At 40.3% G+C, this 26,602-nt stretch overlaps 1 protein-coding gene across 1 annotated transcript; it reads left to right on the top strand.

Annotated features, from left to right (window-relative positions):
* Window positions 1-1,499: 1,499 nt before the first annotated feature.
* Window positions 1,500-17,160, top strand: LOC311228423 (GTPase IMAP family member 9-like; the record flags this gene model as incomplete). The annotated part of the gene is made up of 3 exons (XM_084314330.1): window positions 1,500-1,557; window positions 2,986-4,031; window positions 17,134-17,160. The coding sequence occupies exons 1-3, from the start codon at window positions 1,533-1,535 to the stop codon at window positions 17,158-17,160; spliced, it is 1,098 nt and encodes a 365-aa protein (XP_084170456.1). The 5' UTR covers window positions 1,500-1,532.
* Between the last annotated feature and the right edge of the window lie 9,442 nt (window positions 17,161-26,602).

The following is a 26,602-nucleotide window of genomic DNA, read 5'->3' as shown; positions in this document are numbered from 1 at the left end:
CTACCTCTGTCAATAATTTGGCGATCTCGAAGATTATTGGACAGAGTTGTAATCAAATGAGTAGCGCTTTCCAATGGTACCCCATGTGGGAATGAGCGAATCAGGGATCTAGGTGAAAAGTCACGAGCCAAAACAGGAAGAGAATTCTCTGTCGAATGCATTGAAGTCTATGAGAAAATAGTTTTCTGAGCTCTCTCACCTTTTACCAAAACCGCTATGAAATTTGGACATTTACTACACAAGTCTTCAGGCTATGGACACAGGGTGTGTTTTCAGCCATACCAATTTTTGGAAATACTACTTCTGGACTACTAACTACTACAGAAAAACGTGAGTAACACGTTTTTCTACAACTCAAGTTCAGACCTATGTTACTCTATTTCATTAGCACTAAAAGTGGATCTTCTTTATTGTTCAGAATGTCATCTTTCAAAGGAGACCAGGCTCATGCATGTGCTATAAGTATAAAGTATAGTATTTTGGTTTGCAAAAAAAGTATGCAGTCCTCAAAAACGAAAACTAAAGTGGCCACTTTTGGGGGCGATTGTTAAGAGGTTAAATATCTATTTCTTTAAATTATACAGTGATGGAAACTGATGTTTGTATTTGTTGTTTGTCATAATATATATATATATATATATATATATATATATATATATATATATATATATATATATATATATATATATATATATATATATATATATATATATATATATATATATATTAGGGCTGTCAAAGTTACTGCTTTAACTTTGGAGATTAATAAAATGTATTAAGGCATTAAAATAAATTAATCTAGATTAATCTATGGAGTGGAAAATCTTCAATCTTAGCGCCGCAGATATAAGAAAGAGGTCTAGCTGAGTCACTGTTGATGGTTTTGTTGAACAACGTCCAATCCCCACCCACCGTCTTTCCCACCCTCTACTTGCCAATTGTGTTAGTATGAACCACCGGCCAGCCGGTTGCAACGCCGAGAGCTGGGCTCGAACCCAGCTTCTCCTGCGTTAGTGGCGAGTGCCTTGCCAACTCCGCCACTCAGCCGCCCCTTGACAGCACTAATATATATATATTTGTTTTTATTTATATTTAAGAAATCCTCATCCAGTCCAAAAGGGGGTCCTGAGGGGGGGGTGGAGGGGGAGGGAAGGGGAAGGAAAGAGTGAGGAAGAGCGAGCAAGAGCACATGTATTGTATTGTATTTGTTATTTTTATGTCTTTTAATCTACATTTATTTTGATTTAATTACTGGACTGTCATTATTGTTATTATTATGTCGGTCATTGTCCTGTGATTTATCATAGATTTCTACTATTAATGTATTGTTTGTCTAGTTTTATGTTAAAAAGGAAAATAAAAAAACATTTGTTAAAAATAAAAAATAAATCATCATCCAGTGTCATTATAAACATGGTTTTACTGTATTTGGTTATATAAAAAATACATATTTGTTAACCATCAAGTCTTGTGTTTCAGTGAGTGGAGAGACAGATGCAGCCTCCACACTATCACTGTTGAGGAGAAACACCATGACATCGATTCCTCCACATAGTAGTGAGACCATATCTTTCTCTACATGTTATTGATCTTTTGTTTATACCATAATACATTTTAATATCATCTATACATTGTTTAATATGTGTTTTAATATTATATAGTTTAAAAAGTATAAATCATAACATATAACATTTCATGGCTATCATAAACCTTTTGAAAAATGTTTAACAAAACCTTTTTGATGCATAACGCACATTCTGTTATAATTTTTATATAATTGAACAATTTATTTTAATATCATCTATATATTTTTAAGTAAGTGTTTTAATATAATATGTTTTTAATAAGTGGAGGTGATCATTTATTGTCATATATATTAAATATATTGGTTGAAACTGATGTGTGGCCAGCAGTAACCACCCCTGATATACACACATCAAATTCACACATCAGACAAAAACAAAAACCTTTGTCATTTTTGCCTAGAGGTTGCTGTTTGACGACATTACAGATTATACCTTTAATTGAGAGTAAAAGAGTTACAGTTGATAATAATTCGTAAATATTTTCCTGGTTGTGTAATCGCTGTTACTTCAAGCCATTAGTCGACTAGTCCTCACACATTTATGATATTTATTTGATTTGAATAAATATTATATAGATATACTGTATATTTTTTTGGGATATTAGAAAATGATTTGAGTGTGTGTTGCTTATGACTGATTGTGTTTGTTCCACTTAACCTCTTATATCACTAGATAACAGTGTATTGCACTATCGCAGGACCTTAGCATGTCTTACCATGCTTTTTGTAAACTTTATGTACATTATACCTGTTATGTCTTATTCTTATTACTTGTATTATTGCACAAATGTCTTATTCTCATCCTATTCGTATTGCTTGTATTATTGCACAATCGCTGCGGGCATGACCCCCCGCATTTCACTGTATGCTTGTATGCCGTGACAAATAAAACTCTTGACTTGATACCAAAAACATGCAAATTGACCTTGTAGAAGTGGAGCAATCTTCCATTTACTTGGGGTTAAGCCCTAGCCATATTTTCAGAACATTTGCCTAAAAGTACACAAGTAAATGGAAGATTGCTCCACTTCTACAAGGTCAATTTGCATGTTTTTGGTATCAAGTCAAGAGTGTTCTTGGTATCTATAGGGACATCTATGGACCTGAGGGAATGTATTAATAATTTGGAATATTAATATAGAATATAGAATATCAGGCCTATAAATTACCTTATTATGGCAAAGTCATACATCTATTGATCGGGGCAAATCTCCTCTTTCCAATGGCAAAGTTAGCAGTCCTATTGTCACACATGCATTATTACACAAATACACCAGGCAAACAAAAATAGGAAAAATGGCTAAGATCCCAGAGAGAATCAGACTTTAACCACATGTAAGACTATCCAGTTTTAAGACTTGAATCGGTTTTAAGACTTTAACTGGTGTGTCTGCTTGCAGTGGGAGCAGGCAGCAGCAGGCCAGGCTCTCCAGTGTCTCCCAGGGTGTCTGAGCTGAGACTGGTGCTGCTGGGGAGGACTGGAGCTGGGAGGAGTGCAGCAGGAAACACCATCCTGGGCAGAGAGGAGTTCGGGACCCAGGCTGTACTGACCCAGAGGAGTAGGAGGAGAGAGGGGGAGGTGTGTGGGAGACGGCTTGTGCTGGTGGACGCTCCAGACTGCCCTGGACTCTCTCTGGAGGAGATGAGACAGGATGTGGGGTTCTGTGTCCGTCTGTCTGCTCCGGGACCCCACGCCTTCCTCCTGGTCCTACCAGTGGAGCCCTCACTGGGGGAGGAGAGAGGGATGATGGAGAGAATGGAGGGGATGTTTGGAGAGGGTTGTTGGGGACACACCATCATTCTGTTCACCCACACTGACAGACTGAAAGAGCAGAGCATGGAGGAGTTTCTCCAAGCAGGGAGTCAGGAGCTCCAGCAGCTTGTAGAGAAATGTAGGAACAGGTACCATGTCCTCAACGTGAAGGACGGAAGCTGTGGCCCTCAGGTCTCACAGCTGCTGGAGAAGATAGAGGGGATGGTGTCAGGAAACACAGAGAGCTTCTACAACACTCAGACCTACCAGGAGGCAGAGAACCAGGTCAGAGAGATGGAGAGAAGGATTGAGCACGAGAGGAAGGAGAGGGAGGAGAGGAAACAGAGGGAGGAGGAAGAGATGAGGGAAAGACAAGAGAAGGAACTACATGACTCCCTTGTCGAGAAAGAGGGAGAGGTCCAGGGAGTGAAAGATGACATTAGAATTGTCAATGAAAGAATTTTAGTTCTGGTGAAACAGCTGGAAGAAGAGAGGGATGAACAGAATAAAAGAGAGCTAGAGAGGAAGTTAGAGACCGATATCAGTCGACGGGAAGAGATGAACAAAGATCTGGACCTACTTAGAGAACAATCTGAAAATGAGAAAATGGTGTTGGAAGAGAAATATCAGAGAGAAAAAAATGAATTAAGAAAGAGGTTTGAAAAAGAAGCCAAGGTGGAGGCAGAGTTGCAGGTGATGAAGATAGTTTTTCCTGCATTACAAAAAGCTAGTAGAGAGATAGCTCTGAGGGGCAGAGAGGTAGAAAGACTGAATGGTGAGAGAGAAATAATCAACAGAAAGTTGGAGACTCTTAGTCAAAGACTGATGCATAAGTGTGGAAACATTGTAGATGAATTAATAAAACTTGTATAAGAAGTAGAAAGTTAGATGGCAGAAAGCACATCACAGGCCCTTTTGTAATAACAACAAAAACAACAATGTACAGAGATATAGTGAAGTGGGCTGGTTTTACCTGCATTAAACTCTGTTTGGCATCACCAGACATCACTTTAGGAGCTATAGTGAAGTGGGATGGTTTTACCTGAATTAAACTCTGTTTAACATCACCAGACATTACTTTAGGAGCTATAGTGAAGTGGTTTTATCAGGTGTCATAACTAACTAACTAAACTAACTAACCGTGTACAGAGCAAACTCACCGTTGCTGCTCCAGCCTCAAAGTCTTCTCATGATGCCAGAAGATGCTCAAGAACTAAATGCACGTTTTTCACACAGAAAGCAGGGTATTTTTAATGACGATGGAAAACAAATATGTAGCCTCCTCGTCCTCGACCACCAAGAATTCGCTCTGCAAAATGTCTGCATGTAAAAAAAATAAAGCACAGAGGAAACAGCCCATGGAAAATGTGTTGAAACACCAAGATAGTTCCACTTGCAGCCAGCAGGTGCCAGAAATTCACATTGTCACTTTAAATGCATTCGTATTGTTGTAATTTGTGAACATGAACTATCTTCTAGTCTAGTGGCAAAGGTACTAGGACAATGAGCAAAAACGCTTTTTTGATAAAATGATTCAAAACAAAAGCTCATAAGGGGTCATTAACCAAGGTGGATCCATGGTCAAGTCAGCAGTAGGTGCCACAAACAAGTGTCATTGGAAAGCTGGGACCCTATGGATCATGTCAGATATAGCCTGCTCAATACTGTATGTCAATATTGTATGTCTATTAATATGCAATAAACTTTTAATCTTGCCTATTCAAATTGTTGACAGAGTCAGCTATGGGGCGACAATAATATGCTCATGAGGCATGGTTTCTCTCTTTAGCTATTAAACGGCATGGTTTATTTCACATTATTACATGGCGTTTTCACATTCGCCGAAATGCTTGCTTGTGATTGGTCAATAGCGCGCGTCAGAGGTCAGTTATCGGACAATAATGACCGCTGTGGGACAATAATGACCGCTGTGCGCAGCTGTTAGCAATCAAGCCCACTGACAAACACTTTCAGTGCAGCCAATCAGACACACCTGCCGGGCTGCCCGCGATAATAATAATCACTTTATTTGGGCTGACAGAGCCACAGAACAACTGCGATTTGTCAAATGAATTAGGTATATTAGTAAGTTAGCCATGTAATAAGCGGGATAATGTATAGCTTTACTCGGTCATCATCGCAAAATAATTGACCTTCACTGACGTTTAAAACACCTCGCCGAGGCGGCTCGGTATTTTAAACTACGTGTCGGTCAATTATTTTGCGACAATGACCTCATAGCTATACATTATCCCTTACTTGGTACAGCAGTACATGAGAGTCCTTCTCTTATGAGACCGATGGTGGAAGAGACAGAGGGGGAGTCGACATCTCCTTTTATACCTCTATACCTGGCGGCAGCGTTAGCAGCTCCGCCTATAGCGCCCTCTTGTGGAAACAGTTAGACACAGTTAGACAGTTACTGGCAATCATACATAACATCTAACTTTAACACAAATTATAAAAATTCTGACTGTATAAAGGCTTGGGACCTTGTTGCAGCAGACTTTGGGTTGATACCATTTGTTATAGATTTGGTACAGATGTAACCATTTGTAACCACTCAAGGATGATAAACATGATCAAAGATCCCGCCAAAATATCTAATTAAGAGACCTAAACCGTGAAACACCATAGAACAATCCATGCTGTGATTTGTTATCAAAAACCTTTAATATCTGGAGATTTTTGCAAGCATTGCATCTGTTATGGAAATGTAATTATAAGACTATTTAGTCAACAGTATGCAGAAATCGGCTAATTTAATTATAGTAATTAATTATTCAATCCAATAGATCACCCTAAAAGGTATCTCTGGATGCCACTGGCTCATGCACTTGTTGAAGATACGCTGCTGTTGTCTCTAGAAGATGGACTCAGCTCCACAGTTTCATTCATCTTGGCAGTTAGGGGATTAACATTTTTGCATCGGGCAAAAATGGGGCTCGTTTTTTATAAATATTTTTGGACGATTGCATACCCAAAGTTATTTGTGATTTATTATACTTTATACTTATAGCACCTGCCCGAGTCTGGTCTCTTTTGAAAGTTAACATTCTGAAGTGTCTTACACAATAAGGAGTGCTAATGAAATGGAGTAACAGAGGTGGAATCCAACTCGAGACTGGAATGACGCAATATGTTGAGTGTGGTGACGATCGAAAGGTGGCAAATTCAACTTTCCAACAATGTATTGGTTGATTGGTGAAAACGCAGGCCGGAGCCGACGAACGAGGGCAAAGTGCCGTCGGGCCGTCCGATGCTTCAGAGGTAAACTCACACTAAAAACATACAACAAAGAGCTGACGATGACAAAAGAGGTGATTATTCTGTTAGAGAAAAAAGTTATCAGCGGAACGTTAAATCAAAAACACTATACTGAACTTATAAGTTTCAACTATAAAAACTCACATAGGCCTACACAGACAGCCACCGTAAATGCCCAAAACCCCCACCACCTCCTAATAGACAGTCTCCTCCCCACCGCATGTATATATTCCCTCCCCGCCGTATGTATATTCCTCTCCCACCCACCCACCCCCTCCTAATGTACAGTCCCCTCCCCATCATATGTATATACTCTGTCAGGATCTAGGGGTAACAGTACTGTATATTTGAATACCGTTTATGTCACAAATGTATCAGTACTAAATACCTATATGTCCCTATGCCATAAATGTCATGTATGTTGTGTATGTCATAAATGTCTATATGAATTGAAAATGGGGGACCCTGATGGAAACAAGACAAACGTCTTTCTCAGGTCTGCATCCCCTTAACAATTGTGTGTATTGAGCCGTACTGTATTGTACCCATTCTGCAATCTGTTAAATAAAGTTTTCTTTCATTCATTCATTCATTCATTCATTCATTCGTTCGTTCGTTCGTTCGTTCATTCATTCATTCATTCATTCATTCACAGAGAAAGGGAGAGAGAATACATACATTTTGGTGTTGCCTTTATATTTGGACCAATATCTCCCTGCAATTTACCCTCCACACATACAGTATGCACACAAAAGGCCCCTCCAGCTCTCCTCCTTTTCTTTCTTGTGGGCTCCTATCAATGTCCCTCTCTGCATCTTATCCAAATAGCTTTTATTATAAAAACAGGGACCTCCGTTACACGTGAGCAGTGCGTGTCAGTCTGGCGGCCCAATCTGCGAAGCGCACTGGAGTAGAAAACACAAATATAGAAATAGATACAGCGGATATGCAGATGCATAGACATTTCAATATTCTATGCATTACTTCCATGCACTGCCAGCCAGCATGTATGCGACAGAGAGATACACTTTAGATTTTGACGGAGACAAGATACAAGATAATCTCCTGATTCAGATACCATTGAACACAAACGGTTCCAAATATATTTAAATGTTTCTCTGGGTATTTGCACAGCGCCAAACAAAGTACTGGATCCATGTCCGTTGTCTCTTCTTTGGAATGGATTTGGTGCCAGCTGTCATCCATGCCCGTCACTGTCATTGAAATTGGTGACCGAAAGTAGGCTACATAGCCTCGGACAAAATTGTAATTTTTTCACACAGTGTGGGAAAAAATACAGCCGGACTATCTAACAATAATTAACATATTTACAAGTCCTATTATGTTTAGCAAATAAGGACACAGAGAACATTTCAAAGCTCTCAAAATTGCCAATATCAAAATGTCGACCTATTTCAGAATTTCGCAATATTTTGCCTTTTTTGAGGAACCGAGCCGAGTCACGTATGTCTAGTTATTATATTATCAATATAGACTACAGTGTGAAATATGTCTTTCTCCACCCTCAAGAAACAAAACTGTGAAAAAACCCTACATTTGGCTATTTCTAAACGCCTCTATCCAAAGATAACCACAAGGTGGCAACCCAGTCACTCAAACCAGCGTCTAAACCCACCGTAGCAACAAGAATGGATCAATTGTGAATGAGCCTTAGTATGGACTATTGACTTGTCTGCTAAAAGAGAAAGATTGTGAAAATGGCCTTTTCCTGTGTTTTGCATTGTTTTTATAGAATAAGATTCAAGATTCAAGATTGTTTATTGTCATGTGCACAGTTAAACACACAGTTTGCCATACAATGAAAATCTTACTTTGCTAGTCCGCCCTTCATACAAAATCACACAATACTTAACTTAAACATATTTAAATACACGCGAGTGCTAGAAAATAAGGTAAAAATAGACAAATATAATATATGCAAGGCACAGTGAGTAACATTGCACGTTCCGATCAGTATTTACTATTACATATAAATGGAGGTGACAGTGGGTCACAGCAGCAGTTAAAAGTGTGTTTACTGATGACAACAGCAGAGAGGGTAGGATCTTTTAACTGAATAATACTGTGTACATCATTTTGAAGTGTGTGACTAAATTGTGTTGTGGAAATTGTTTGTAATTAGTTTCACCCAGCTGACAGAAACTGGAGGTGTGGCCTTTTGCTGCAGGTGTCACTCATCAGTAATTAATGATTTAAAGACTTGCTGGCTTAGCGTCAGCGAAGCGTCGAGGGACAAAGAGGAGGAGTTTTCCTGGAGTTTTCCGCTGAGGGATCCACCGAACCACCCAGTGCTAAGTACACCATAATCCTATATTTCCCTCCCACAATGCTATTTCCCTACTATCTCGCTTCCTCCCTACAACCTTCTCCCTGCTACTCTTGACACCACAATGTGCCTCATTCCTATATCCACAATCTGCTCCTCCAGAACAGACACAACCCATCCACGCCAGTTTGCTAGCAACCCGGCTAATCTCTCCTACCCTCCTACAGCCACTAATACACCTGTCACAGTACGGGGAGGATTATGGAATTGTCAATCAGCAGTCAAGAAAGCTGACTTCATTACTGCCTACACCCATAGTCTAAATCTGCAGGTCCTGGCTCTAACTGAGACCTGGATAACCCCCAATAACTCATCAACACCTGCAGCATTATCTACAAACTATAACTTCACTCACACACCTCGACCTTCCAGACGGGGTGGAGGCACTGGCCTCATGACATCTCCTTCATGGGCTACAAACCTAACACAACTCTCAGAACTGTCACTCTCCTCCCTCGAATATCATGCAGTATCTGTCTCTAATCCTTTCAATCTCACCATTGTTACACTCTATCGCCCTCCAGGTCCCCTCGATCACTTCATAGATGAGCTGGACATGCTTCAAATCTCCTTACCGGAAGATGGTACCCCGCTCCTTCTATTGGGCGACTTCAACCTGCCTGACTCATCTCAGTCGGTCCCAGTGGTCTCCCTCCTACAACAATTTGACCTGACTCCCACTGCCATGCCTCCCACCCACAAAGCAGGCAACTCCTTGGATCTCATATTTTCCCGTAACTCCAGCATCATTAACACCACGGTAACTCCCCTACATGTATCTGACCATTCCTTCATATCCTTCTCACTAACTCTCATGCTTAACCGAAAGGTCTTCACCCCAACTCAAACCGTCTCACTCAGACGCAACCTGCCCTCCCTATCCCCCTCCACCCTCTCCTCTGACATAATATCCGCTCTACCTTTGAGTGACACCTTCTCTGCTCTCCCCACAGAGATGGCAACCTCCACCCTCCTCTCAGCCCTTGCAACCTCCTTCGAACCATCGGACTACATGCCAGCTGGACCAGCTACCCTCCCCACTCCTTCAGACCATAGCACCGGACATCCTCCCATTCCTAACTGCAACCATCAACTCCTCACTCAACTGGGGGGTGGTCCCCACCTCCCTAAAACAAGCCAGAGTCACGCCCCTCATAAAAAAAAAAAAACCTGAACCCCACCGTCATAGGCAACTATCGTCCTGTCTCTCTTCTCTCCTTCCTTTCTAAAACACTTGAACGTACTGTATCCAACCAACTTACTGCTTATCTCTTACAGAATGACCTCCTAGACCCCAATCAGTCTGGCTTCCGGACTGGCCACTCCACAGAAACGGCCCTCATTGCGGTCACAGAGGCACTTCACTTAGCAAAAGCGAAAGGCCTCTCCTCTGTCCTGATTCTCCTAGATCTATCTGCAGCCTTCAACACAGTCAACCATCAGATCCTCCTCGCGGCCCTCGCATGAATGGGAGTGGCTGGATCTGCGCTGACATGGCTGACATCATACCTTAACGACCGCTCCTACCAAGTGTCATGGAGAGGGACTCTGTCGGCCACCCGCCCCCTCCGGACAGTTGTCCCCCAGGGCTCGGTCCTAGGACCCCTTCTCTTCTCCCTCTACACTAAATCACTGGGTAACATTATCACATCTCATGGCTTCTCATATCATTGTTATGCCGATGATACTCAACTCTTCCTCTCCTTCGCTCCCTCAGATATCCACGTCTCTGAGCGGATCTCGGCCTGTCTGTCCGACATCTCCGCCTGGATGACGACCAACCACCTCAAACTGAACCTAAGCAAAACAGAATTACTCCACCTGCCGGCCAAATCCTCCCCCCTGACCGACCTCTCCATCACAGTCGAGAATGCAGCTGTGACCGCGTCCCCGACCACCAAGAACCTTGTTGTCGTCCTCGACGACCAGTTGAACTTCTCTGCTCACATCGCAGCGACAACCAGAACCTGCAGATTCCTCCTGATTAACGTCAGAAGGATACGCCCCTTCCTGACAAAAAAAGCCACCCAACTCCTCGTCCAATCAACAGTCATCTCCCGCCTCGACTACTGCAACGCACTGCTAGCTGGCCTCCCGGCCACTGCCACTAAGCCTCTTCAACTCATTCAAAACGCAGCGGCCCGCCTGATCTCAAACCTACCGAAGTCGGCCCATGTCACCCCACTTCTTAGGGACCTGCACTGGCTTCCCATTGCTGCACGTATCCGCTTCAAGGCCCTCGACCTAGCATACCGTGCGGCAAAGGGAACCGCTCCCGCCTACCTCCGGTCAATTATACACCCTCAAGACCCCTACGCTCTGCATCTTCTGGCCGCCTCAGACCTACTCCAAGCTCCTGGAGGGTCATCAAAAAGAAGCCGCCTATTCTCAGTCCTTGCCCCACAATGGTGGAATGAACTGCCCACCCCAGTTAGGACAGCCGAATCCCGTCCAATCTTTCGCCGTCGACTAAAGACGCACTTCTTCAACCATTATCTGAAATGATTAAAAAATAAAAAAAAAATAAAAGAAAAAATCTAACCCTGACTAACCTTACTGTCATGCACTTGTCCTAATAAACTAACCTACACTGTAACACGCAACACTTTGATGAACATTGTTACTCAGCTGATAGAGTTGTATCCTTCTTGCTGTCTTGTCATACAGAACTTGTAAGTCGCTTTGGATAAAAGCGTCAGCTAAATGACTAAATGTAAATGTAAATGTCATGGTTCGGGGGAAGGGTGGCAGTGTGTTCACAGCAGTAATCAGGTCAGAGTGTCTGCCAAGAAGGTGTGTGGGTGGGGGGGGGGGCTAGGTGGAGGAGCTGGCATTCATGAGCCTGATGGCCTGTGGTGTGGGTACTGGGTAGAAACTGTTTGTCAGTCTCATAGTTCTGGCTTTCAGACTCCTGAATCGCCTGCCTGATTGCAGGAGGTTGAAGGGTCTGTGTTGAAGTTGTCCCAACACCAAGAACATTTTAAATATCTGCATTGTGCCTTTTCTGCAGTTCAACTGTGACAAGAACCCTCCCTCTTGAAACAAGACATTCAGAATTGCAGCCACAATCATGGTAGTTAGTAAGACAGTGTATGCATGTGTGTGTGTGCCTGTAAGATCTTTTTTTTTTAATCCACTTTTTCTCCCCATTTAAAATTTTTTCTGCCATCCCAATTTTGTATATCCAATTCTTCCCTCCCCTGTCTTGAACGTTGCTAGACTATGCCTCCCACAGGTCGGTTGTAGTGAGGACAGAAGCCTTGCATCACGTGTCCCCTCCCGTTCAATAGTGTTAGTTTGGCTACATTTACCATTGTCCGGCAAAACAACATTTGAAAAAATAAATGAAATGGGAAAAGAGGGCATTGCACTCAACCGATTCATTCAACAGGAAGCGATTTGCGAGTACAATACGCCATCACGCCAGAGTGGATAAAGAAATGCTCCAGAAATGAATATGCGTAGGGAAAGGCTTAACGAGTCAGCGCGAGAGCGCACACACAAAAGCACACACGCATGATATCTGATTTATTAATGCCAAATAATGGACGACAACCGCAATTGGCACTTGAAAAGTGTAAATGATGGATTAGTCAGTAACAATTAATGACAGCTTGTATAGCTCAACTGGTTAGTCCCCTGCCTGTGGACCATATGGTCCCCTGTTTGAATCTCTTGAATACTTATTTTTTTTCTGTAACGTTAAGTAATTTATCCACTCTGGTTGATAAGATAAGATATTCCTTTATTGATCCCCTTGAGGTAATTCAGGCATCATAGCAGCATTGGGGGTACACAGGTAGTGAAAACAACACAAGCAGTGTAAACAAATAAGTCAATAGAATTTATTATCTAACCAACTGAAATATACAGTATTCACAGTATCACAGTATTCACATAAGGTGCAGTATGCATAAAGTGGTGTTATTGTCCTTTTTGGGACACCAGAGTGGATAGATTATTTAACGTTACGGAAAAAAAAAAGTAAGCAAGAGATTCGAACTGGGGACCATATGGTCCACAGGCAGGGCACTAACCAGTTGATCTACAAAAGCCCTTACAAATGTCCTAACCCAGTTGTACAGTAAATTACCAAGTATGGCTTTGTCAGTATTCCAATGTACAGTGTACAAAACGGGAACGCGGAAAGACAAGTTGCTTGTGGAAAGTATAGACGCAAACTGTACACTGTTTGAAAAAGAGATGGAAGAAGCAAAGCTTATCCGTTTCCATCCCCCATCAATAACTAATTGCAAGATTATATATACTTCAGCAAGTACCATATGACACGGTTTCCAATACACAACATATGATACAATACAATTAGCAAATACTTCAACTACACAATCACACATGCACACACGCACACACACACACACACACACACACACACACACTAGACTATACTCTCATGTCACCCTTCCCTTCAAATCATTCTCATACAATAAGTTGGACTTCCTCCCTGGTATACTTTGCGAACACCATCTTTTTGAATTTCCTCTTTAATATACTTATAGATTGACTGGATTTGGTCTCCTCCTCCAGATCATTCCACAAGGTAACTCCACACAGAGAAATACACATAGCCTTCCTGGTTGTTCTTGAAGATTGCTGTTCCAGTTTGAGTTTCCCTCTAAGGTTATATATTTGGAGTCCCGCTCTCTCACAGAAAATTTTCTGTATCTTGTCAGGAAGGCTGTGATGTATGACTCTGTACATGAACTGGGTGGTTTTGTAATCCACCAGGTCCTTTAGTAGCACAGTCTTCAGGTGCTCAGAGATATATATATATCTGTATGTCATGCATGTCTTAAATGTCATGATTAGATTTTTTTAGATGATTAGATTAGATTCTTATATCTGTATGTTGTGTATGTCATGAATTGAAAATGGGGGACCCTGATGTAAACAAGACAAAAGTCTTTCTCTGGTCTGCACCCCCTTAACAATTGTGTGTATTGAGCTGTACTGTACCCATTCTGTAATCTGTTAATTAAAATGTTCAATCAATCAGTATATATTTGTTATTTATTTTTGGTATAGTGCTTAACAAGCATAATTTAATGTTGCCCATTTTTGGCCCGTTGAGGGGCAATACATATCAAAAGTTCCAAAACATCTATTGTGTTTGTATTTGTATGATCCACTATATAAACATAGTAATTATAATATCTATATACATGGCATTTGATTGGAGGCTAGTCTCACTTTGTCCCACAACAACATTAAAATAGGTTAGATTTGTGTATGTTGTTTATGTAAAAAAATTACTTGAAAGTAACGCAATAGTTACTTTCTGAAGTAACTAGTTACTTTTATAATTTGTAACTGAGTAAGTAATTTAGTTACTTTTTGGAAGAAGTAACTAGTAACTGTAACTAGTTACTTTTTAAAAGTAACTTGCCCAACACTGCACACAACACATACACTGTATTCGCTGACACACTAGCAGTCACTTTAGCATGAACACACACACACATGCTGCACACGCTCACACTCAACGGTCACTTTACACAATGAGAAAAGGTCTCTTTAAAAACAAGAACCGGAGTGGTTCTTGTATAGTAAACAGATGGATATAGCAAGTTAGCATAAGGACACATAGTATAAATGTAGATTGTATAGTATAGCATAGTAGCTTAGTGTACATAGTCTATATAAATTGAAATGGGGGACCCTGATGGAAACAAGACAAACGTCTTTCTCAGGTCTGCATCCTCTTAACAATTGTGTGTATTGAGCCGTACTGTATTGTACCCATTCTGCAATCTGTTAAATAAAGTTTTCATTCATTCATTCATTCATACATAAGACCCAGTGCCTCATCCGTAGCTAACAGTGTATTGCACTGTCGCAGGACCTTAGCATGTCTACCATGCTTTTTGTAAACTTGTGTACATTATACCTGTTATGTCTTATTCTTATTACTTGTATTATTGCACAAATGTCTTATTCTCATCCTATTCTTATTACTGTATTATTGCACAATCGTTGCGGGCATGACCCCCCGCATTTCACTGTATACTTGTATGCCGTGACAAATAAAACTCTTGACTTGACCTGACTTGATGTTGTGTATGTCATAAATGTCACTATGAATTGAAAATGGGGGACCCTGATGTAAACGAGACAAACGTCTTTCTCTGGTCTGCATCCCCTTAACAATTGTGTGTATTGAGCCGTACTGTATTGTACCCATTCTGCAATCTGTTAAATAAAGTTTTCATTCATTCATTCATTCATCCCCTTAAATCAGTCAAGGAAAATTGGGAACTATCCTGTAGCTGAAAAGGGAAATACCATAGGGGAGGCCTGAAAACAGATCAAAGCTAACTTTTCACAATAGCACAAATGCTCAATGGAGGCCACCGGTCAGTGTTGGAAAGTAATTGTGCTTGATTTTACTTGAAGCACCGTGCAGCCGTCTTTATACTATAGAGATACTAGATTCCACAGCCCGGAAGAACATTTTTACATTTATTTTTTATTTGTAGGTGGGAGTGTTTAAGGTTAGGGATAGATTCATAAAACTCTTTTAAGGTGAAAATTATGATTTGCGGCTTTGCAGTTTGGCCAAAAAACTCACAACCCCAATAAAACAGGCTAAATACAATGGTTATCTATACAGTGGTTCCCAAAGTCGGGGTCGCGACCCAAAGGTGGGCCGCGAGCAGCCACGGGTGGGCCGTGAGATGCTTTAAAAAAATAAAAAAAAAATAAAAAAAATAAAAAGATTTTTTTTTTATTTTTTTTTTTATTTTTTTTTTAATTTTTTTTGTCAGGCCATTGAACTTAGAAGCAGGCCAGGACAGTGTTTCTAGTTGTATTCTAAAATTCTATTCTATTGTATTCTAAAATGTGACTACCTATATGGTTTTATATTAACTTAATAAATAAACAAAAACGAAAAATCTACTTATTTCAACGAACATTTCAAACTAAATAACAGATTATGCACATAAAACGCTGAAAACAACCGAAGCAACAATAGTATTTTAATGAGGCTATTATTATTATCATTATTATTTTGCAACAAGTTAGCCCTCTCATAAATAGCACATATAAATGAATAACTAACTTGAACTAACTTAATAGGATTGAAGTGATATTTGGCTTAAAAAATCGGTCGCCTGGCAAAAAAAAAAAAAAAAAAAACCTGACGATGTGCATTGGGCCGCGGCTCTCTGACGCCTTATTTTCTGGGCCCTGGCCTGAAAAGTTTGGGAACCCCTGATCTATAGGAACGGCGTCGGCCACGAAGGAAGCCAAAGGACCCAAGTACCAAAATGCACCCGTCTTGTGTATAGTAAAGTCTTTCTTTAGTGTCGCTTGTATTTTCATTGTCACTAGTCTGACCTGCAGCTGTAGATAACAATGCTAATGTTAGCCTCAAATGTTGGAGTGGAGACCATTTAGCGTTTATATTTCTAAGATGTAGGAGTTGTGATTATGTGGGAGTGAAAGGTAGCCTTTGCTGGACTTAATTAAATATACACATAATTCTAAATGTGTATATTTAAGTTTATTTGGCACTTAATGCCCTTGTTTCTGGTTACTATATAGCTGTATATTATATTACATCTATATAGTAACTCATGTATTTTTTGTATGAATTGTTCCAGACCTCTTGGCAGAGCCTGGGGGTTGCCAGCAGTAGCAACCCCACTAATCCTCACTCAACTCCAACCCATACATCAGACCAAAACACAAAGCATAAACAAAGTACAATACAGAGTGAGGCTCTTTTACCCAGGTTTGCTGTTTGACAACATTACAGATTATACCTTTAAAGACCACCAGCTAAGAACCACTGCCTATGGAGCGATAGGACCATATAATAAGATTGCTGTGGTTCTATTGTTTTGCACCATTGGATATTTTGGACTGTAGCCCAGACATGGATTAAAGACCTGGAATGGTCCTGTGAATAGGATTGAGCAGCTAAACAGAATGCGTACAGTATTTGTTTGTTTAGGTACATTGGGTCTTAACTCCCACTTAGCGCTGGGCTAAAGGTTAGAGAAGCAGGCGTGTGATAGGAAGGTTGCCGGTATGATATCCAGATTGTCTGGGAAAATGTGGGAAGGACAAAGTTAGATAGTTACACTCCTAACACCCTGCTGTTGGACGTGCCCTTGAGCAAGGCATTTATCCCCCAACTGCTCCAATGTTTGTTCTCAGGTTGTACTGGGCAGCTCCCAAGTGTGAAGCAATGAAACTTGGAAATGTTGAATAAATATGAACTACTTACTTCCAGACTCTGTCACTGGCGTGCACCCAAGTGTACCTCCTGTAAGCCCGGCTTCCCAGTGTGTGTGTGCGTGTGTGTGTGTGTGTGTGTATGTGTGTGTCTCACATGAAACTATTGGAGCCAATAGGGAGGGGTTTGGAGAACCAGGCTATACAAAGTTTGTTTTTTACTCCACACAAGGCTCTCAGTAGGTAAGTGTTCAGATTCTTCTTCTCTTTTACTGCCTTCAACCAGAAACCACTTGGACCAGTGTTTTGATTGTTGAGATATTTAAGTAGAAAATATTATCATTTGTTAAGTCAGTGGAGGGCATAGAATATAATATAATTTATAATGTCTCCCTCACCCTCTATGTTCTACCACTAGCATGCTAAGTATGATGCTAACACATTATTCATCTTCTGTTTCATATGTTAGTGACTGAATGGAATGTCAGTCAATTACATTCCTATAATAGCAGTTCACTTAGGTCTTTGTGGCAACATTGTTTGAGCTCATGAGATGTAAATGTAAGTTATTAGTATTTTATGTGTATTTTCAGTCTCTCTGTATTGGGATGTTATTAGTATTGTATGTGTATTTTCAGTCTCTATTAGGATGTTATTAGTATTTTATGTGTATTTTCAGTCTCTATTAGGATGTTATTAGTATTTTATGTGTATTTTCAGTCTCTCTGTATTGGGATCTTATTAGTATTTTATGTGTATTTTCAGTCTCTATTAGGATGTTATTAGTATTTTATGTGTATTTTCAGTCTCTAATAGGATGTTATTAGTATTTGATGTGTATTTTCAGTCTCTATTAGGTATTTTATGTGTATTTTCAGTCTCTCTGTATTGGGATGTTATTAGTATTTTATGTGTATTTTCAGTCTCTATTAGGATGTTATTAGTATTTTATGTTTATTTTCAGTCTCTATTAGGATGTTATTAGTATTTTATGTGTATTTTCAGTCTCTATTAGGTATTTTATGTGTATTTTCAGTCTCTCTGTATTGGGATGTTATTAGTATTTTATGTGTATTTTCAGTCTCTATTAGGATGTTATTAGTATTTTATGTGTATTTTCAGTCTCTATTAGGATGTTATTAGTATTTTATGTGTATTTCAGTCTCTATTAGGTATTTTATGTGTATTTTCAGTCTCTCTGTATTAGGGTGTTAGTAGTATTTTATGTGTATTTTCAGTCTCTATTAGGATGTTATTAGTATTTTATGTGTATTTTCAGTCTCTCTGTATTAGGGTGTTATTAGTATTTGATGTGTATTTTCAGACTCCATTAGGATGTTAGTAGTATTTGATATGTATTTTCAGACTCTATTAGGGTGTTATTAGTATTTTATGTTGTTTACAGTAGGTTGTAGTCACTGGTCCTTTGGACACAAATTAGTCTGCTTGATACATTTATGAGTCTATGTTACATGATATATTAGCCTATTTGAATCATTTTTAAAAGGAATGGTGGCGTTTGTCATGTCAGTTTTTTAGATATAGTGTTTTTACATTCATGCACACACGCCTCTGGCGAATCCGATCCACTTTGGACGACACTGCGCACAAGTATTTTATTTAAATGTATTCTTACCAGTGTCCATTGAAATCAACGTTTTGGGTAAATTAAATAATGCCATTACACAAAGCCTCACGTAGTTTTCGGGAAGGAGAGAATCCTAACCAGATTTTACTTTGCAAGTCAAATTGTATTGACCATTCACAGCTGTAGAACTTGATGTTGTGAATTATCATCAAGTGCACCGTTCATGAACCTGAGACACCAGCCAGTGTGTAATCCATCATTTATTTGCTTTGTTGACAAAACCCAGCCGTGCTTTAGCTCCACCCATTTTATAAATCTATTAATTTAAAAAGGATTTTTCCCAGCAAATCTCTTAATTCCATATTGTGGTGTCAGTCAGAACAGTATTATGTTCATTTACATTTACATTTATGTTCAGAGGTGACATATTTACCTATACCTTGTTTAACAAACAGGAAATGCCCAAGAGAAGGTTCTATTCATTGTAGTTGAAATCTAGTAATCTTACAAGGTTATGTATTTTAAAATGATCACTTTAGCAAAACAAGACGAGGCTTTAGTTTTGGAAGCAATGGTTTGTTGATAGTGGGTCTATGCTGCCCTCTAGTGGGTCAGAAAAGATATCACAGGTAGCCTATGTACTTTATACCTTCAAGGAGAAGCAAGATAAATAAAGTGTTTCTTCTCAGAATCTCAGATTTCAAATGTTGTTATTTTATTGTTATAGGACTTAATAGGAGTCACACGTGATGCTGGATTTGATTAATTTACTTCTATTCTAAAGTGGTGAAAGCTGACTAAGGTAGGAATTCCTCTTTTGAATTTACTCAAACTTTATGAATGTGGAGACTTGACAAGAGCAGTCTTGGGGGTCTCAGCTACTTACCAAATAATTCAAAACAATTCCTTACATTGCACTGATCATTGCACATTGGAGATTATTGGAGAAGAGATAAATGATTAGTTCACAGTAAATCATAATACAGAGGACATTACTTCTACTGTATAAACAGACAGACAGGAATTATGGACACTTAGCCCTATTTACTACTTTCTAATGTTGATTGGTAGAGGCCTTTCTCAGAACAACCCATACCATGATTCATACTGGATACCTGTAGCTCCAGCTAGTTTGTCCCAGATTAGATGTTTAGCCCAACAGACTGGTCAGTTATTAATAATCTATAAAAAAATCTATTCCTGTTTTTTCCCCACAGTATGTCTTTAAATGATTTAGTGATTCATTCTGATGTTTGTATTTCAGAGAGTGGAGAAATGTCGGAAACAGGGGCCAAAACACCAACCAGAAAGAGGCACACTTCTTCAAGTCAGTGAACTACAGTATATACATATCCTCAAACCTTTATTTAAACAGTTGTATGAATGAATGAATGAATGAATGATTGAATGAATGAATGAATGAATGAAAACTTTATTTAACAGATTGCAGAATGGGTACAATACAATACGGCTCAATACACACAATTGTTAAGGGGATGCAGACCAGAGAAAGACGTTTGTCTTGTTTACATCAGGGTCCCCCATTTTCAATTCATAGTGACATTTATGACATACACAACATACATGACATCATGACATTTATGGCATAGGGACATACATGATATACAGGTATATACTGTTACATTTGTGACATATACGATATGCAAATATACACTACTGTTACCCATAGATCCTAACAAAAATATACATACGGTGGGGAGGGGACTGTCTATTAGGAGAGGGTGGGGGGGGGGGGGGGGGGGGTTCTTTGGGTTTGGACATTTACGGTGGCCAGTTTTGAATTGCAGCCTCCCGTAGGAGCTCTTTAACCCTTAACCCTTAACCCCGACAGAAGGTTAACCCTTTACTATCACACAACCGACGGTGATAGTAAAGGGTTAACCTTCTGTCGTGTGGCAGTGAAAGGGTTAACAGGCTGTTGTGTGGCAGTGAAAGGGTTAACCTTCTGTGTATTGTCGCAGTGAAAGGGTTAACCGTTTTGGTAGTGCGGCAGTGAAAGGGTTAAGAGTGGTTATGAATGTGGGTAGGGATTCACATCTTTTTACGGCTGTGGGTAGGGCGTTCCACATTGTTGTGGCATAATTGCGAAATGTGTTTAGTCCCTTGTTTGTGCCGAATCTGGGTTGCACTTGTGGAACTCCCTCTGGTGTTGTGGGGGTGGTACTCACTGACCCTTGGGAAGTATTTTGACATGTACATGGGTACCTGTGTGGTGTAGTGGATCTTGTAGACCAGGCCCATTGCAAGTTGCTGTACTCGTCTACTACAGCCATCCTCACCCCTGCCCACTTTGACAACCTAGGATGGCTTAGAGTAGACGACAGAGTACAGCAACTTGCAATGGGCCTGGTCTACAAGATACACTACACGACCAAGGTACCCATGTACATCATGTACGTCAAAATACTTCCCAAAGGTCAGTGAATACCACGACACCAGAGGAAGCTCAACAAATCATGTTAAACCCAGATTCGGCTCAAACAAGGGACTAAACACGTTTCGCAATTATGCCACAACAATGTGGAACGCCCTACCCACAGCTGTAAAATAATGTGAATCCCTACCCACCTTCAAAACCGCTCTTAAAGAGCACCTACGGGAGGCTGCAATTCGAAACTGGCCACCGTAAATGTCCAAACCCCCCACCCCCTCCTAATAGACAGTATCCTCCCCACCGCATGTATATATTCTCTCCCCGCCGTATGTATATTTCTCTCCCACCCACCCACCCCCTCCTAATGTACAGTCCCCTCCCCATCATATGTATATACTCTGTCAGGATCTATGGGTAACAGTACTGTATATTTGAATACCGTATATGTCACAAATGTATCAGTACTAAATACCTGTATGTCCCTATGCCATAAATGTCATGTATGTTGTGTATGTCATAAATGTCGATATGAATTGAAAATGGGGGACCCTGATGTAAACTAGACAAATGTCTTTCTCTGGTCTGCATCCCCTTAACAATTGTGTGTATTGGGCCGTACTGTATTGTACCCATTCTGCAATCTGTTCAATAAAGTTTAATTTAATTAATTTATTAAGGTAGTCAAAGTGGTTCTAGGAGTAAGGTCAAGCAGTAGTCTGACCCGTTTGTTTTGAGATGTTTGTAATCTTGTTTTTAGCACCTTTGAGGTGCTTTGGTACCATGAGGTGCAAGCATAGTCGTAGTACCCTTGAATGGGTGCTCCTGTTAGAGTCTTCAGGGTATTCTTGTTTACCAGAGAGGAGATCTGGTACAAGAATGTAAAAATCATTGAGGTTACCCTCGTTTCAAATCATGACAAGAAAACAAAAGGTAACAAAAGGTAATAAAAACAAGATTAAAAACGAAGGAAATCACCTAAGAGTTGAGTAAAGATTAGGATAATCAAAAACAAAACTGTGCATAGGTTGGATGAATATTGATTATTAAAGTGTGTTGAAGGATGTTTCATGAGTCAGGCGCATCAACAGAGAAGTCAGACCTTCCAAGCCCAGAACAAGCTTGAGGAACCAGCGAGTCATGTCAGTGAGTCAGATAGGGTCCAAAATTCAAATACAGCAACGTTGTCATGTAAGGTGGTAGCTTACAAGGGCTTTGTACATAAACAAATATACATAGCATATAGGCATATCTTTTCATCATCCAGTGTCATTATGAAGATTATTCTACTGTATCTGTTTCTATAAAATAAATTCTTGTGTTTCAGTGAGTGGAGAGACTACAGATGCAGACTCCAAAAAATCACCTTTGAGGAGTAAAAGTAAAAGCCTGTCCTGGATTCCTCCCCATAGTGAGACCACATCTCTTTCTCTGTTAATGATATTTAGTTTGAACTATGATACGTCTTAATACCATCTATAGATTGCTTATTAAGCGGAGATGATCATTTATTATCATATTATTATTAATGGTATCATGGAGACTTATGATTGATAATGATTAGAAAAAAAGGGGGAAAATATGGCATTCATTTTTCATTTTATTCTGACTGAAGTAAAAAATCTGCCAGTGTGTTCATTTCAGGTTTCAATGCAGATGACCATGTTGAGACAATGATGAAATAAGTGGCATTTTACAGTGTACATGACATTTCACGTTTCTTTTAATTTTTTTTGAACAAATGTTTTTTATTTTCCCTTTTTTACACGAAACAAGACAAACAATACAGTAACAGTAATAATCAACGATAAATCACAGGACAATAACAGAAATCATAATAACAATATTGACAGTCCAGTAATTAAATCAGAATGAAAGTAGACTAAAGGGCCTTTCTCACTTACCATTCAGGGCAGAATCAGCGCCCCCGGGGACGGGGGGGGAGTGTTCTCACTCAGACGGACACACCCCTTTTGGGTGCGAAGCGGCACCTATTCGTACTACCCCCCGCTGAACCTGGGACGCTTGAAATAGGTGGTTCTGGGTGCGCGCCAGTGACACACACAATGTCGTTACTTGCTTGAATTGTGGGCAGATAAAAACACACAGCAACAACTGGACAATACCCACTAAAACGATATTTATATCTTCTATATATATTCGAAATATATCAGATATAAAGCCCCTGGCTTGCACATAGCAGTCACGGAAGGGGGTAAAGACTTCCCTGGCTCGCATTAAGCCTGGTAACCTTTTTTGCCATAGCTATATATGTCTACTATACTTTCTTGTTCGAATGCATTTATTTCTATTAGACCAGTGGTGCCCAACCAGTCGGCCGTGGTCGACCAGTAGATCAATGACATGCAATATAATTGCCACGAGCGATGGGATGTTAGCTGCTGAACAGGCTAAGCTAACTAGCGTTAGCCATTAGCTTAGCGTTTAGCTGCTAGCCACAATGCTATACTATTATACTGGCATATTCCATTCACGTTAGCATGTAAGCTAACAAACTCGCCGCAGATGAGACTAAACTCCGCTTTTGGTGTTCAATTGTGTTGATGTTAGTTTTGTTTCATCAACAAATGAGAGGCAGAACACACAGTGAATGTATCCGTTTTGTTTATTGCACGTTCTTTGCTGAAAAATAAGTGCTACAGTGGCTATACTAGACTCTGCCGCCGTGTTAACACTCTTCCTGTCATCGCCTACGGCAAGCGTACACGCTCAAAACGCAAACCGTAAACAGAACCCGGAGCGAACAAAGACTGAAGTGTGTACACAAACTAGAGGGGGGAGAGGGAGGGGAGAAGTTCGCACCCGACCCGGAATGAGGACGGTACGGACCGGAACGGACCCAAACGAGTGAGTGAGAAAGGCCCCTAAATTATATAAAAATAATAAATACAATACATGGGCTCTTGCTCGCTCTCCCCCCCCCCCCCCCCACACAGGACCCGTACTTGGGCTATACATCCACTACTTCATTCAACATCAGAGAATTCCAAATTTATATGCGTTCCTTTATCTTATCCACCACAGCTACCCAGACTGCTATGCTGGCTTCATTAACACCTAAAATTTGTGCAGTAGATATCTCTAGATTAATCACATCGAGATAGGTGAGAATCCATACCTTCCGGCACATTTTATCCGGTTGAATTCAGCGTGATGCTATCAACTTTTTGGCAGCCGTAAGACCCGCCAAAATGAGTCTCTTTACATGTACAGAGGTCGATAACTGAGAAACATCATTCAACAACAATACAGAAGGCAGTGTAGGAATGGTCAGAGATAAGAATTCTGATAATTGATTGGTGATATTTTCCCAGAAAGTCTTACCAGGAGGGCATTCCCAATACATATGCATATATGTACCAATAGTATCGTTTGAACACAAGGAGCATCGAGAGTCAGGTCTGAGACCCATTAGGTACAATCGTCTAGGGGTCAGGTAAGTCCTATGAACAAAGTTAAGATTAATCTGTTGGTGATCTGGGTTGCGTGATGATAGCCGAACATTTTCCCAGACTGCATCCCAATCAAAATCTACTTCCAGGTTTTGGATATCCTTCCTCCAAACCAAGTCTAGGGGAATTACCTTATATGAGGACGTAAGTAAGTGGCGATAAAAGTCAGAGACGAAGCCTCTCGACGTCTCCTTGTCATAGAATAATTTGTGAAACCTGTGGTGCTCAAGTGGAACATCTAATGGGACTCCGTGAGCCTTCAAAGCTGCTCTTATTTGAAAATAGAAGAAAAAAGTGGAACTGGTGAGGTCAAATTTGTTGGATATATCTCGAAGACTGCGGAGACCATAGTCATCAAAAATATCCCCCAATGTGTGTATGCCTTTCTTATTCCCAATCAGGGTATCTGATAGGTTGTTGTTCAATAAGGAGTAAATTGTTATTAAATAGGGGGGAATGCCTGTGCCATTTATGGTGGTTAGTACACGTTTTCTGTGTGTCACGCCATATCCGGATCACATGTGTAATAAGAGGGCCAAATCTTAAGTTGCATTGCTTAATTGATATGTTGGTGTACACTATATCCTGCAGTCTATGTGGTGCCACTATGTTCTCCTCTAATGGTCTCCAGGATACCGCTGCTTGAGAATCAAACCAGGTGATCAGTGGTCTTAAAGAGAACGCTTTAAAGTAATAATTGAAGTCTGGAAAGGCTAAACCCCTGTCGGTTTTATTTCTCTGTGCAGTGGATCTTTTTAATCGTGGGCGTTTGCTGTTCCAAATAAATGTATATGCAGCAGAGAGTAGTTTTTGCCAGTAACCAGCAGAGGGGAGTAATGGCAACATGGAGCTGATGAAGTAAATTCTGGGCAAAACATTCATCTTAACTATTGACGCTCGGGCTTGTAATGAGTTTTTTAATTTTGACCACCTGCTGAAGTCATCTGTGATCCTGTCTCGCAATCCGGAATAATTATACTTCACCATTTGACTTATAGTGGGGAATATTTCAATTCCAAGACATTTAAAGTGTTCTACCATGGGTATATTTGCTGGGAGGATGGTAGCCTTCGCAGTCAAATTGAGTGGAAGGAAGGCCGATTTTGGCCAGTTTATAGTAGTGTTACTCCTGATAAAACCCTTAACCGAGTTCCATAAAATTCTGGGGTCTTGTACCGATCCCGCATTAAACTGCAGGTATTCAATGAGTTTATCTTTAAATGGCAGGTTGAATTCATTGTTCTTCAACAGTGTCGAGTTAAATTGCCATCTTGGGGCTCGGGATGTCATTCTACTGAGTGAACCCTTTAGAAGTAAATACTTGTGGTCTGACAATGCAATGGGCCCCAATTCAACGTCAAAGCTATCAAATAGTCTAGGGGATGCAAAAACATAATCTATTCTAGAAAAGGTTTTGTGTCTTGCTGAGAAAAAGGAAAAATCTCGTGCCGTTGGATTGAGCGATCGCCACAAATCAATTACTCCTGTGTCCTTGGACCAGGCCTGTAGTGCCGTAGAGGCCTGTCTCTGGTCATAGGTTGTGGTCTGGGCAAAACATTCATCTTAACTATTGACGCTCGGGCTTGTAATGAGTTTTTTAATTTTGACCACCTGCTGAAGTCATCTGTGATCCTGTCTCGCAATCCGGAATAATTATACTTCACCATTTGACTTATAGTGGGGAATATTTCAATTCCAAGACATTTAAAGTGTTCTACCATGGGTATATTTGCTGGGAGGATGGTAGCCTTCGCAGTCAAATTGAGTGGAAGGAAGGCCGATTTTGGCCAGTTTATCTTAAATCCCGAGAAGATGAGGTAGGGAGGTGGCAGGGTTTTGCATGAACAAAATTACATCATCTGCATATAAGCTGATGTGATGCTGTGTGCCCTTAATTGAGATCGGTGCTATGGACTGAGATTGTCTTATGTACTGTGCTAAAGGTTCAAGGGATAGAGCAAATAGTCCGGGACTAAGAGGACAACCCTGTCTAGACGA

This window comes from Notolepis coatsorum (genome assembly GCF_963971535.1).
Source record: "Notolepis coatsorum genome assembly, chromosome: 5".
Classification (NCBI taxonomy): Eukaryota; Metazoa; Chordata; class Actinopteri; order Aulopiformes; family Paralepididae; genus Notolepis; species Notolepis coatsorum.
This window is presented reverse-complemented; position numbering and strand designations above follow the sequence as displayed.